Here is a 13,849-nt window from a genome sequence, read left to right on the forward strand (position 1 = left end):
CTCTAAGCCTAAGCTCTGGAAAGAAAAGAGTTAAAACCTCATTCTAATGAGGTTAATGAGCCCAATAACAGATCTGCCTGCAGGGTGAATAACTTTTAATGCTATAATTTCCCAGGAAATAGGAGAACAGTGGTTATAAGTGCACCCTAATACAATGCCTGTTGCACATAGTATTGTCAAATAATCCCCATGTTGGTCAGTTTCTCTTATTTCACCATTAAATGTAATAGAGCACGTTCCATACCCTTATGTTTTCTTAAGTTAAAGGGAACCTGTCTTTAGATTTTGCCATATAAAATGAGTGGCAATGTTTTATATATGGTAAAATCTTCTTCCTCACCATTCCTGGGAGACGTTCCCGCTGGCAGCGACGGTAAGGATTTATAGTTTAAAAGTCTCCCCGCCAGCCGTGTAAGTAGTCCCCTAGACGGGGAGCTATACTTACCTAGTCCCGTTGCTCTGGCTGTAATCACACCCCTCAGCGTGATTGACAGCCCTCTTCACATTAAGGAGAAGAGCAATGACGTGGATTGTGCCTGTGTTGTCAATCACGCTGAGGGGGCGTGGTTACAGGCAGAGCAACAGGACTAGGTATATCTCCCCATCCATTGGACTACTTACCGGGGCGGCTGGGGGAGACTTTTAAACTATATATTTTCCCCAACCCTGTGGGCAAGAACATCTCCTAGAGACGGTGAAGAAGAAGATTTTACCATATACAGTCATGGCCGTAAATGTTGGCACCCCTGACATTTTTCAAGAAAATGAAGTATTTCTCACAGAAAAGGATTGCAGTAACACATTTTTTGCTATACACATGTTTATTCCCTTTGTGTGTATTGAAACTAAACCAACAGGAGGAAAAAAAGCAAATTGGACTTAATGTCACACCAAACTCCAAAAATAGGCTCAACAAAATTATTGCCACCCTTATTTTAATGTTTGGTTGCACACCATTTGGAAAAAATTACGGAAATCAGTTGCTTGCTATAACCATCAATAAGCTTCTTACACCTCTCAGCCGGAATGCTGGACCACTCTTCGTTTGCAATCTGCTCCAGGTCTCTCTTATTGGAAGGCGCCTTTTCCAAACAGCGATTTTAAGATCTTTCCACAGGTGTTCAATGGGATTTAGATCTGGACTCATTGCTGCCACTTCAGAACTCTACAGCGCTTTGTTGCCATCCATTTCTGGGTGCATTTTGACGTATGTTTGGGGTCATTGTCCTGCTGGAAGACCCAAGATCGCGGACACAAACCCAGCTTTCTGACACTGAGCTGTACAGTGTGACCCAAAATCCATTGGTAATCCTCAGATTTCATGATGTCTTGTACACATTAAAGGCACCCGGTGCCAGAGGCAGCAAAACAACCCCAAAACATCATTGAACCTCCACCATATGTCACTGTAGGTACTGTGTTCTTTTCTTTGTAGACCTCATTCCGTTTTCGGTAAACAGTAGAATGATGGGCTTTACCAAAAAGCTCTGTCTTAGTCTCATCTGTCCACAAGACATTTTCCTAGAAGGATTTTGGCTTACTCAAGTTCATTTTGGCAAAATGTAGTCTTGCTTTTTTATGTCTCTGTGTCAGCAGTGGGGTCCTCCTGGGTCTCCTGCCATAGCGTTTCATTTAATTTAAATGTCGACGGATAGTTCGCGCTAACACTGATGCTCCCTGAGCCTGCAGGACATCTTGAATATCTTTGGAACTTGTTTGGGGCTGGTTATCCACCATCCGGACTATCCTGCGTTGACACCTTTCATCAATTTTTCTCCTCTGTCCACAACCAGGGAGATTAGCTACAGTGCCATGGGTTGCAAACTTCTTGATAATGTTGCGCACAGTGGACAAAGGCAAATCTAGATCGCTGGAGATGGACTTGTAACCTTGAGATTTCGATATTTTTTCAACAATTTTGGTTCTCAAGTCCTCAGACAGTTCTCTTCTTCTCTTTCTGTTGTCCATACTTAGTGTGGCACACACAGACACACAATGCAAAGACTAAGTGAACTTCTCTCCTTTTTATCTGCTTTCAGGTGTGATTGTTATATTGCCCACACCTGTTACTTGCCCCAGGTGAGTTTAAAGGAGCATCACATGCTTGAAAAAATCTTATTTATCCACAATTTTGAAAGGGTGCCAATAATTTTGTCCGAACCATTTTTGGAGTTTGGTGACATTATGTCCAATTTGCATTTTTTCCTCCCTTTTTTGGTTTAGTTCCAATACACATAAAGGGAATAAACATGTGTATAGCAAATCATGTGTTACTGCCATCCTTTTTCTGTGAGAAATACTTCATTTTCTTGAAAAATTTCAGGGGTGCCAACATTTACGGCCATGACTGTATGATACATTGCTGTCCATTCTATATGGTAAAATCTCATGACAGGTTCCCTTTAAGGAGTCAAATGTCTCATACAATCCATTCAACACAATATCACAACAAGCTATCAGAACTCTGAGGATACTTTCTTTACATAACAATCCTTTCCCCATAAACATTTCCTACACATACACATCTGTGCCGCATGTCCTGAGCTATTCTGGAGAATGATGACCACTCAAACATTAGTATTTTGTTCAAACACTTGACAATATGTGAATAAGACAAATGTCTCTGTTATGGATCATTCATCAAGCTTAAAGCTTCAGAAATCAACACATAATGTTTTTTCTTGCAATTTTATCTGTTGTCTATGCTTTTTTTTTTTCTCAAGGGCATACAGACCTTAGTAGCAGAACATGTGGCCAATGTTGGGAACATATTGAGGTTTTCTTTCCAATTCCCCCATCCCACACACACACAAATAATATATATATATATATATATATATATATATATATATATATATATATATACACTGAATATACTGTACATTTTATGGTAAAATTAGTGAAGTCATTACAAAGTACAATGGATCGCACAAAAAACAAGCCCTCATATGCCTCTGTAGATGGAAAAATAAAAGAGTTATGGCTCTTCAAATGCAAGGAGGAAAAAAGGAAAATGCGTATATAAAAATTGTCTGTGTCACTAGTCTAGCCCCCTTACTCCAGAGCGCTGGACCCAAAAACTAGTTCAGTATGGTTTAGGCCGGGGCAGATTAAACATCTTTCCTAGCTCTGCTCCTGCTATGTAGCCTAGTGTGTACCATCTAGGTTCAGTTCAGGCCTTTCCTGTGTCCCGTTCAAGCCAAACAGGAGCAACAAGTAACTCTCGAATCCTGTTCCAATTGCAAGAAACATCCAACTTGAGACAGATCTGGGTAGTGTGTGTGCACAGCGATCATGGCAGTGTGCAGAGTATGGAGGATTCACTCAAAGGTCATTATGCATCAAGTTCTAGTTCTTTTATAGAGCTAGATATTTTCTAGTCAGAGGAGGAGAATATTTGGGCAAAGACCCCTCTGTGTACACCGAGCTTTACGTGGACCTATAGTGGATGTTAGTGCTGTGTGACCCAACACGTCACAAGTTTGTAAAAGGTGTAATTGTTTGAGCTTCCCTGGTTGTTTTCAGAGCTTGTGATTTCTGTGGTTATGCCCTAGACTATCCTTTCTTCTGTTTCTTTGGCTAATCAGGGGTCTTGTGTGATCACACTCTGCTATCTCTGCCTATTTAAGCTTGCATTGTTCAGACCTTGCCTGTAAAAAGAGTTCTAACCTATAGCTAACTTATTCCTGCATCTAATTCTGTATTCTGGTTCTGTGACTTTGGCTCTGTTTTTTTGGTTAACCCTTCACTTGCCATTCGGTACTTTTGTTGTCCTCTTGGCTTATCCTGCTTTCTGACCATCCTGTCTGTTTGTTTGTCTCCCTGTTAGTATAGTATCCTGTGCGTGCCTACTCATTGTTCAGACTGTTTCTCCCTGATTCTTACTGTATTGCTGTAGTTTGTTGTTTTGACTTGTGACGTCCCAGCACTTATTTCATAGTCACTGTTTAGTGTGACTATGCAATAGACAGGGACCGTGGTTCTGGGTGAGAGCTAGGGTGCACTGTTTCCTTGCCCATACGTGACAATGTTTTTATCAATTCTATTACAGCATGCTCTAGCTTCATTCATCTCTATACATTTTCTCAAAGTTGTTTTTTTCATTAAGGCACGGTTCACTTTAACAATAGCTTTCTTATCAAGAACAGATTTGTCAGTAAACAGGCTTTGTGTGAAAAACCTGCACAATCTAATTTCCTTAATGGAAGCTCCATTTGCCAATTAATTCCCTGCACTGTGGATGTTTACTTAATGTGCCCAATAAAGCACATGAAAAGTACAACTGTTAGTGTGTTAATAGTTGTAACATTATGTTTGTCTATAACATAGAGAACAATTAGACCAGATTTTATCAATAATCAATGCAAAAATGCAGGTAGTTCCGAAGGGTTCACTTACTTTTTCTTGCAGTGGTTTTTGAGGGCTATATGGTATTTCATATGCAGGAAAGGAGTTGTAAATAAGCCCATGGCTAGATAGAGCTAGTCATCAGGATTCCATTGTCCTTTGGTGCTGAGATATAGGCCATTTTGGTATTATCTAAATGAGGCTCGAAAGCCAAAGGTAAGCCCCTTTGGCTTTTGAGCCTCATTTACATAATACCAATGCCAGCTAGACAAGAACCTAAGGGAAGTCCAGCCTATGTCCTCTTTATGTAGTGGCTATAAGTCCTGGATGTAAGTGGCGGTGAATAGGAGGACATGGGTCACCAATGGGATAAATAAAATTCCAAAAAAATGCACAATTTGCACCAAAGTAACTATCTTATAAGACTTGCACCACATTCAGACAAAGTTTTTAGACACTTTTGTACTTCTCTGTATTAGGGAGCAGGGCTTGTCTGCCAGGGGGAGTTTCTCTGTAAGAGGAGTGGCTTGAATGCAATGTTGTGCACCAAAAATTTACCAAATTTTGGCAAACATTCCTGTTGCAAATGTAAGCCAACTAAAAAATGGTCCAAACTTGGACTAGACAATTTAAAGATGCATCAGTTTTTCAAACAGCCTGAGCCACTGTTAAAAATGTAGTGCATTCTCAGGCCATGTTTACATGTCTGAAATCTCTGTGCGGAATTCTGCTGGAGATTCTGGAGCAGCAGAGTCTCGTTGATTTCAATGGGATTCTGCTGCACTGTATACATGTTAATATAAATCACCAGCTGACCAGTGAAAGAGGTGCCTAAAATATACCTTTTATTTCCATTGTTAAAATTAATAAAAGCAACACATATGTGAATATTGTGCTTGTATTATGTTAGAAAATACCAAAACAAGAGAAGAGAGCTGTTAAGATATATCTAGGGAGTGCTATATTGCTGAGACATAAGCACCTCCCATTTTTATTTGAGTATGATTATTGCAACTCAAATAATTTGAATTACTCCCTTAGTCATCCATAACTGGTGACTAGGTCACCCAACGCGTTTCTGTCGCCTTTTTAAACGACGTCATCAGGGGAGTTTAACAGAACATCAATAGTTACTAAAAAAATATATGCCAGAGTCTAGTGACCCATCAGACAGTCAGAGATCATTTATAATTCCTCTCCACTACTGCCACATATGCTCTCAATCAAGGGGATATAACAAACCATATGGGTATGCCCCTTTAAGAATTGCAGTCCTCAGCCAGCGGGGGTTTGCCTTATAACCCTCCGGGCGGGGCTGGAAGTCAGACGCTGCCGACTAACTCAATAAGAAGACTCAGAACTGGACACCAGCTAGAGGGTTATAAGGCAAACACCCGCTGGCTGAGGATTTCAATTCTTAAAGGGGCATACCCATATGGTTTGTTATGTCCCCTTGATTGAGAGCATATGGGGCAGTAGTGGAGAGGAATTATAAATAATCTCTGACTGTCTGATGGGTCACTGGACTCTGGCATATATTTTTTAAGTAACTCTTGATGTTCTGTTAAACTCCCCTGATGACGTCGTTTAAAAAGGCGACAGAAACGCGTTGGGTGAACTAGTCACCAGTTATGGATGACTAAGGGAGTAATTCTAATTATTTGAGTTGCAATAATCATAATCAAATAAAAATCTGCAATATAGCACTCCCTAGATATATCTTAACAGCTCTCTTCTCTTGTTTTGGTATTCTCTAACATAATACAAGCACAATATTCACATATGTGTTGCTTTTATTAATTTTAAGAATGGAAATAAAAGGTATATTTTAGGCACCTCTTTCACTGGTACTGGTCAGCTGGTGATTTATATTGTTTTGTTGCAAAGAGGATCTATGTGAATTTTGGTCGTGTACAGGACCATACCTGTTGTGTACAATAGGATTAGCACTGTATGTCCAGAATTTCTGTTCCAGATGTTTCTGGCACGGAATTTCTGTTTTCTGTGTCCCCAGAAAGAATGAACATGTTAATTTTTTCTGCAAACACCACACGGAATGAATAGCCGTCTATGAGATGGCGCTTTCCTGTGCAGAAAATCTCTGTGTGGTCATTCCGGAGAGTACAGGCGCCGGCATAATATGTCAGTGCCCATACTCTCAGGAATGACCGCACAGAGATTTTCCGTGTGGACATTCCGGACATGTGAACATACTCTTAGACTGTCTATGAATTAGTTTTATTCATAGGCCCCAATGTTTTTCCTATTGAATTTCAGTCAAAGGTGATGATGGAAATTTTAGATTGCGCATTGGTGATTGTTATAACATTATATATTAAAGGGTACTCCCGTGGAAAACTTTTTTTTTTTTGGATCAACGGGTGCCAGAAAGTTAAACAGATTTGTAAATTAGATTCAGTCCCCCCCTATGACACTAAAAGGGGTACTCCTGTGGAAAACGTTTTTTTTGTTTATTTATTTTTTAAATCAACTGTTAAACAACTGTTAAAGTTAAACAGATTTGTAAATTACTTCTATTAAAAAATCTTTATCCTTCCAGTACTTATTAGCTGTTGAATACTACAGAGGAAATGTTTTTGTTTTTTTTGGAACACAGAGCTTTCTGCTGACATCATGACCACAGTGCTCTCTGCTGACATCTCTGTCCATTTTAGGAACTGTCCAGAGCAGCATATGTTTGCTATGGGGATTTTCTCCTACTCTGGACAGTTCTTAAAATGGACAGAGATGTCAGCAGAGAGCACTGTGCTCATGATGTCAGCAGAGAGCACTGTGTTCCAAAAAGAAAACCATTTCCTCTGTAGTATTCAGTAGCTAATAAGTACTGGAAGGATTAAGATTTTTTAATAGAAGTAATTTACATATCTTTTTAACTTTCTGTCACCAGTTGATTTAAAAAAAAAAAATAAACGTTTTCCACAGGAGTACCCCTTTAAGTGTCATAGGGGGGGACTGAATCTACAGTATATAATACAGTGTGTAATGTTGAGTCTTCTGTCACCCTCTATATGATTTCTATAATTATGGAGAATATTAAAGAGATTGATATTAACATGCATGACTGAGCTGTCTCCTATAGGAAAACATTACTATATGATTTTTTTTCTTGCTGTGGTTTTTATAGCTCATTGCACAGATTTCAAGTTTTAATACGTTATGCATAGATATTACACTCCTGAGAACGTGTACCCATTAATGTCACTATACAGGAATAAATCTTACACAAAGAACATGGAAAGTGCACACAAAGAGGCAGATAATAGTATAAAGAAGAGAAATGTGTGTAAGCCTAGCCAGTGGCACTAAATATATTGTGCCGAATGAACTAGTTTCTAAAATTAGCAGTTTACACCATTTATATCTCATTAAATAAATAATTCATTTCTATGAAGCTTTTGGTAAATTGTCTCTATTGTAGCCTTAATTTCACATTTTAGGCTCCTTGGGGGGGGGAGGGGGGGCAGAGATTTATCATTAGGTGTCTATTGTAGACACAGATCTGCCCCTTTACACCTCTTGTCTAATTTACACTCTTGCTCAATTTCACACCAGCTTTTTGATATAGAAATCACAGAAATGGTTGTAGTTTTATTTATTAAATGTCTTTCTTCTCGTTTTAGATACGTGAATGCGGAGGACTAAGTCAGATTCGGCGGATTGCGATGATGAACAGCGTTTTTATAAATGTCAATGAAAGGGTTAATGAGGGCTGTGAGGGAGTGTTTTTTTTTTTTAAATAAAACATTTTTTTCAATGTTTTGTGTTTTTTATAATTGAATTTTCAGGCATAGTAGTGGAAGCCGTCTTATAGACAGACTCCATTACTAAGCCAGGGCTTAGGGTTAGCCCCAAAATCAATCTCCAATTATTGCTCCCCGCTAACCACTGTCACAGGGGTGCCCGGGAAGTGACAGTACAAACAGGCCCAGAGTGTCAAAGCTGGCATTATTTAGGCTGGGGAGGGCCAGTAACAATGGTCCTCGCCCACCCTGGTAATTTCAGGCTGTTGCTGCTTGGTTGGTATCTGGCTGATAATGAAAAAATGGGGGAACCACACACTTTTTTATTTATTAAAAAAAAAGAAAAACGCAAAGGGTTCCCCCTATTTTCAGTATGAGCCAGATACCAACCAAACATAAACAGCCGGATGTTACCAAGGTGGGCGAGGACCATTGTTACTGGGATCCCCAGCCTAAATAATGGCAGCCTTTTACCCCCTAGGCCCAGGAGAGCAATTTTTGACGCTCCGGGCCTGTTGGTGTAGGCTCTTCCCGGCACTCCTGTGGTGGTGGGTTCCGGGGTAATAATTGGGGGTTAGCGATAGCTGATTTTGGGGCTAACACTTATCCCCGGCTTAGTAATGGATTCCATCTATAAGAAAGCCCTGACTACCAAGCCTGCAAATTCAATTATAAAAAAACACAACACATTGAAAAAAAATTTTATTAAAAAAAAAAAACCTCCCCCAAAGCCCTCGTTAACCATTTTATTGAAATTTAAATAAAAAAACGCTGGTCATCGTCGCAGTCCACCGAATCTGACATAGTCCTCTGCATTCAGGTATCTGAACTGAGAAGAAAAGAAAAACAAGAAATATGGGTTAGTACATTTTTGGTGCTCTCCCCTGGGGAGAGCGCACACAATGCAGCATGTTCATAGACAGGGAGCCTCCAATTGTTGCTAAACTACAACTCCCATCATGGGGGCTGTAGTTAAGCAACAGCTGGAGTCTCTCTGTTTTGGAACACACTGCCAGAAAGGCTCTGTTCCCATTATGCAAAATGCATAATGAGAACAGAGTCAGGCCTGGACTGTGTAGCTCAATCTATCCTACTGCCCTTGGACTACTACTCCCATCATGGGGCAGAGTCTGTCCCATGATGGGAGTAGTTGTAGTATCGCAGCGCTGAGGGATGCCATTTGCACATCCCCCGGGTGCGGGACTTTTAGGACTACTACTCCCATAATGGTCAGACTCCGTCCATGATGGGAGTTATAGTCCAGGGGCTGAGGTGCAAATCGCAGCAGGTCATTCTGCTGAGACCCGCTGCGATCCGCATTTATTAAGTTAACAAGCCGGCGGCACATGCGGCTATACTGCGCTCCCCGCCGACTCCAGGCTCCTGAATACATCTCACAATTCATAATCGCCGCCGGGAGACAGGAGCTCTGATTGCACCCGGTCATTCTCCAGAGACCCACTGCGATTCCCATTTATTAAGTTAACAGTTTCCATTTTCCAATATAGGCCAAAAAATTGCCCTATTGGCATAAACTGGCTTGTCATGACCATCAATATCTGATCAGTGGGGTGCTGTTCCCTTGCTCTCCACCAATCAGCTGTTCGGTATAGCCACAACACCCTGATGTATACAGTAAATAGCTTGGGCTCGGTTCATTGTATAGTGACCATAGTGGGTTACTGCAAATCAGCTTCCATTCGCTTCAATGACCTGAAATGGCCACCACACAATGGATAGAGTCAGGTGCGTCAGGTGCTGTTCACTGTATACATCCAGGTACACTGGCTCTGCTTAACAGCTGATCGGTGGGGGTTCCCCATTTCACATTTAGGGAGGGGGTATTTACTAAGACTGGCATTTCATACTCCAGTATTACTTAAAAACTTGCAAATGTACAATCAGGCTGGGCGCTCACCTCTCAATAAATCCAGGCACATCTTTGGCTGCCCTGTGAACCTTGCCTAAATCTACCTTGGCTAGGAGCTCCAATTGATTTCAGCTAAAACTTACACCTCTGTACAGCCATAAGGCTTAGTAAATCCAGCAGGCACACAAGGCCAGGCCTCAATTTTACCAGTGGCTCTCCAGTCCAGTCTTGCTTTAGAAGCAGAGGTCACATGACCGCCACAGCCAATCAGTGGCCACAGCAATCCTGCTCTATACTCCTGGCATCAATATTCAATGATGGGAGCCATGATGCCAGGAGTACAGAGTGTGACAACCATGGCAGCTGATTGGCTATGGCAATCAAAAGACCTTCACTCCTAATGCAAGACCAGAGCGCTGGATCAGTGCAGGGAATGAAGGGGGAGGTAAGCAGGGCAACCCTATTTACTTTTAGCTCCCTTTATTATTTATGGAAATGAATGGAAGCTGTGGCGCCATAATCCAGCGCTCACACTACAAACAATATATAGCGCTGAGGCTTCAGGCTTCCGCACATTGTTGGCCTGTTCTGTGGAAAAACACTTACGTTTACTGTTAAGAAAATATTCCAAATTTTTTTTCATTATTATTTATTTATAATTTTTTATTTTCATCAATATTTTTGTTTCAATACGGAAATATTATTCTTAATATTTTTTTCATTATTTACATTTTAATCTAAGTGTCTATAATATTGTTTTCCTTTTCTTCAAGGTTCACCTATGAAATCGCCCCGGTATTTGTATTATTAGAGTACGTCACCTTAAAGAAAATGAGAGAAATGATTGGGTGGCCTGATGGAAGTGGCGATGGAATATTTTCTCCAGGTAAATTATCATCATCTGAAACAGCCTAAAATAACATCTAGGGTAATTTCTGCCTGTTTCCGGTTGTGGTTATCTACATTACGCCCAACGTAATAGAGTTCTTTTTTTGAAGCAAATTCCTGACAGTCTATGAATTTAATTTAGAAGGATGTATACAGCCCTGGAAGCGGACGGCACATTACCAGGAGCAGGAATTGTCCTCTGTAGGAAGGATAATCAGATGAGACATTTGCCTTGCAGTTCTAAATGCTGCTACGTCTAACACACACAGAGAATAGAATAGAATTTGTAGAAATTTTAGGACAAAAGACACTAGTTGTATAGTATTAAAGGGATAGTCAATGGACATGCTAATCCGTGGTATAATGCCATGTGTGCAGCCGGGAGATTAGAACCGTCAGTAATTATTAGGGTAAAGGGGGAGGGGGGGGGGGGGACTGCTCTACTAATTCTTTTATTTTATTTTTTCAAGAATTCTTATCAAATCATTTATCTTTTTGCCTTTATGTTCTTTGTCTCGTGAGACATAATTATTTTTTTTTTTTATCAATCAGTGAAGTAGGTTCCCCTGTAAAGTCTATCTATCTGGACCACAGATTGTGTTAGAAATGTTACCGTGATAAAGGGCATTTTATTTCATGCTTATAAAATCTTTTTCAATGTAATGCCATAAAGCGTTTGTCTCAGATTAGTGACATCCCAGCCCATGGTCTGTGAGTGATATCGCTGCTGCCAGCCAGTGGACATAAGCTGTGCTATATCTGAAAAAAATAAGCAACTCATCAATTGTTTTTATTTCATTATTTACTTTATGTTACATATGCAAAAAATCATGAAATGTTGCAGTTTTATCACTGGCCACTAGAACAGATGCAATGTTCTGCAGCTTACTTATCATAGTAACATCATTTGTAAGCTTGAAATAAGGTTAAGAATCCATCAAGTTCAACATAAAACCCTACTGTGTTGATCCAGAGGAAGGCAAAAAACCAAAAAAACCATGAGGCTGATGCCAGTTGCTCTATGACAGAGGAAAAATTCCTTCCAGACTCCAATATGACATCAGAACAAGTCTCTGGATGAACGTTCTATCCCCATAAGTCTAGTATCCATAACCTGTAATATTATATTTTTAGAAAATTATCCAGGCCCCCCTTGATGACTGCTTTGCTGTAAAGACAGGGACAGGATGAGCAGAGTCATCTCATTATCATAAGAGGGTGGGTGTAATCACCTGCTAATTCTATTGTACTGGTTGACATCTTGATAGCGTAGGATAGCAACACACATAAACTGGGCTCCCTTACTGTCTGGAGGCTTTGTTACAGGGGTACTCCGCTGCTTAGCGTTTGGAACAAACTGTTCCGAACGTTGGAGCCGGCACCGGGAGCTCGTGATGTCATAGCCCCCTCCCATAAACTTGCATTGAGGGGGCGGGGTGTGACGTCATGAGGGGGCGGGGTTAGGACGTCACGAGCTTTCGGCACCGGCTCCAGCATTCGGAACAGTTTGTTCCAAATGCTGAGCAGCGGAGTACCCCTTTATTGATTTGGTGGTAAAATGAGTGATGTTATCACGAATTACAATTAAGCCAACATAAAACAATTCTCATATGACCCTGTAGGGGCCAAATGAGGCTTATTTTATGAGGGACCAATTGTACTTTGTGATGATATCACTGATTTTACCACCAAATCTATGGCAACCCCATAGGTGAGGAGGAAAAAATTAAGAGATGGAAAAAATGTAATAATGATGGTCTGTCCTCAGAATAGGTCATCTATGTCTGATCAGTGGGTGTTCTGCACCCCTGCAAATGTACTGCTTACCAGAGTGGCAGCACCTCCATGCACAGTGATCAGAGCTGGAAGCATAAAGTTCCGTACATTGTCTAGCGGGTGTGTGAGGTTACTGCAGCTCTCTTTCTATTGCGGTAAATGGAGCTGAGCTGCAGTAACCCAGCAAGGCCACTACACAATATACTCTTTGCTTCCAAGTCCGTTTACTGTATATGCTGGTGCCACAGCTGATTGGCAGAGGTGCCAGGTGTTGGCACACCATCAGATATGGTTTGTCCTCTTTAATGCACCTCTGTCTTTGGAGGACCCCATACATCCATGCATTACAGGGACAACCCTTTGATTTCAGCAGGCACCATGTAATGTTCTATAATACCTGTATTGGCATTGCCAGGCAGCAGACAACTATCAAAAAGAGGAAATCTCCAGATCTCATCTGATCAATTTGTTTGAATGAGCCACTGGATTTGATTTGGAGTTGAAGGCCAACTCTCATTCTATTGTGCCTAACATTTGCTGGGCAAAGTGAGGCCGGCCAGAAAGTGTTCACTGAGCAGCGAGGCAAACAGTGTAGACTTCTCTGCTTAGTACATGATTGGCCTTAAAGGGGTACTCCGGTGGGAAACAATTTTTTTTTTAAATCAACTGGTGCCAGATTAAAAATCTTAATTCTTCCAGTACTTATCAGCTGCTGTATGCTCCAGAGGAAGTTATTTTCTTTTTGAATTTATTTTCTGTCTGACCACAGTGCTCTCTGCCGCCATCTCTGTCCATGTCAGGAACTGTCCAGAGGAGGAGAGGTTTGCTATGGGGGTTTGTTCCTGCTCTGGACAGTTCCTGATATGGACAGAGGTGTCAGCAGAGAGCACTGTGGTCAGATGGAAAATAAATTAAAAAAGAAAATAACTTCCTCTGGAGCATACAGCAGCTGATAAGTACTGGGAGGATTAAGATTTTTCAATAGAAGTAATTTACAAATCTGTTTAACTTTCTTGCATCAGTTGATTTAAAAAAAAATGTTTCCCACAAAAGTACCCCTTTAAAAAAAGGGTTTGTCTTTGGACCAGTCCAATTTTTTGGGAAACTGCAGAGTGAATTGACTTGTTTAGAATCGATTTGCCCATCTCTGCAGACAACCCAGTGAAAACCATTTCTTCTTGGTGTAGTCATCTTGTTTTGATATAAA

The 13,849-nt window shown here is 40.7% G+C and overlaps 1 protein-coding gene across 1 annotated transcript in view; it reads left to right on the top strand.

Moving 5' to 3' along the window:
* The window catches only part of GAD2 (glutamate decarboxylase 2), a 102,399-nt gene that overhangs the window by 39,442 nt on the left and 49,108 nt on the right, over window positions 1-13,849 (top strand). Inside the window, exon 6 of the mRNA XM_056519339.1 lies at window positions 10,752-10,864. Within this exon, the coding sequence (XP_056375314.1) occupies window positions 10,752-10,864 (113 nt within the window). The remainder of the gene's footprint in view (window positions 1-10,751; window positions 10,865-13,849) is intronic.

This window comes from Hyla sarda, chromosome 5 (genome assembly GCF_029499605.1).
Source record: "Hyla sarda isolate aHylSar1 chromosome 5, aHylSar1.hap1, whole genome shotgun sequence".
Classification (NCBI taxonomy): Eukaryota; Metazoa; Chordata; class Amphibia; order Anura; family Hylidae; genus Hyla; species Hyla sarda.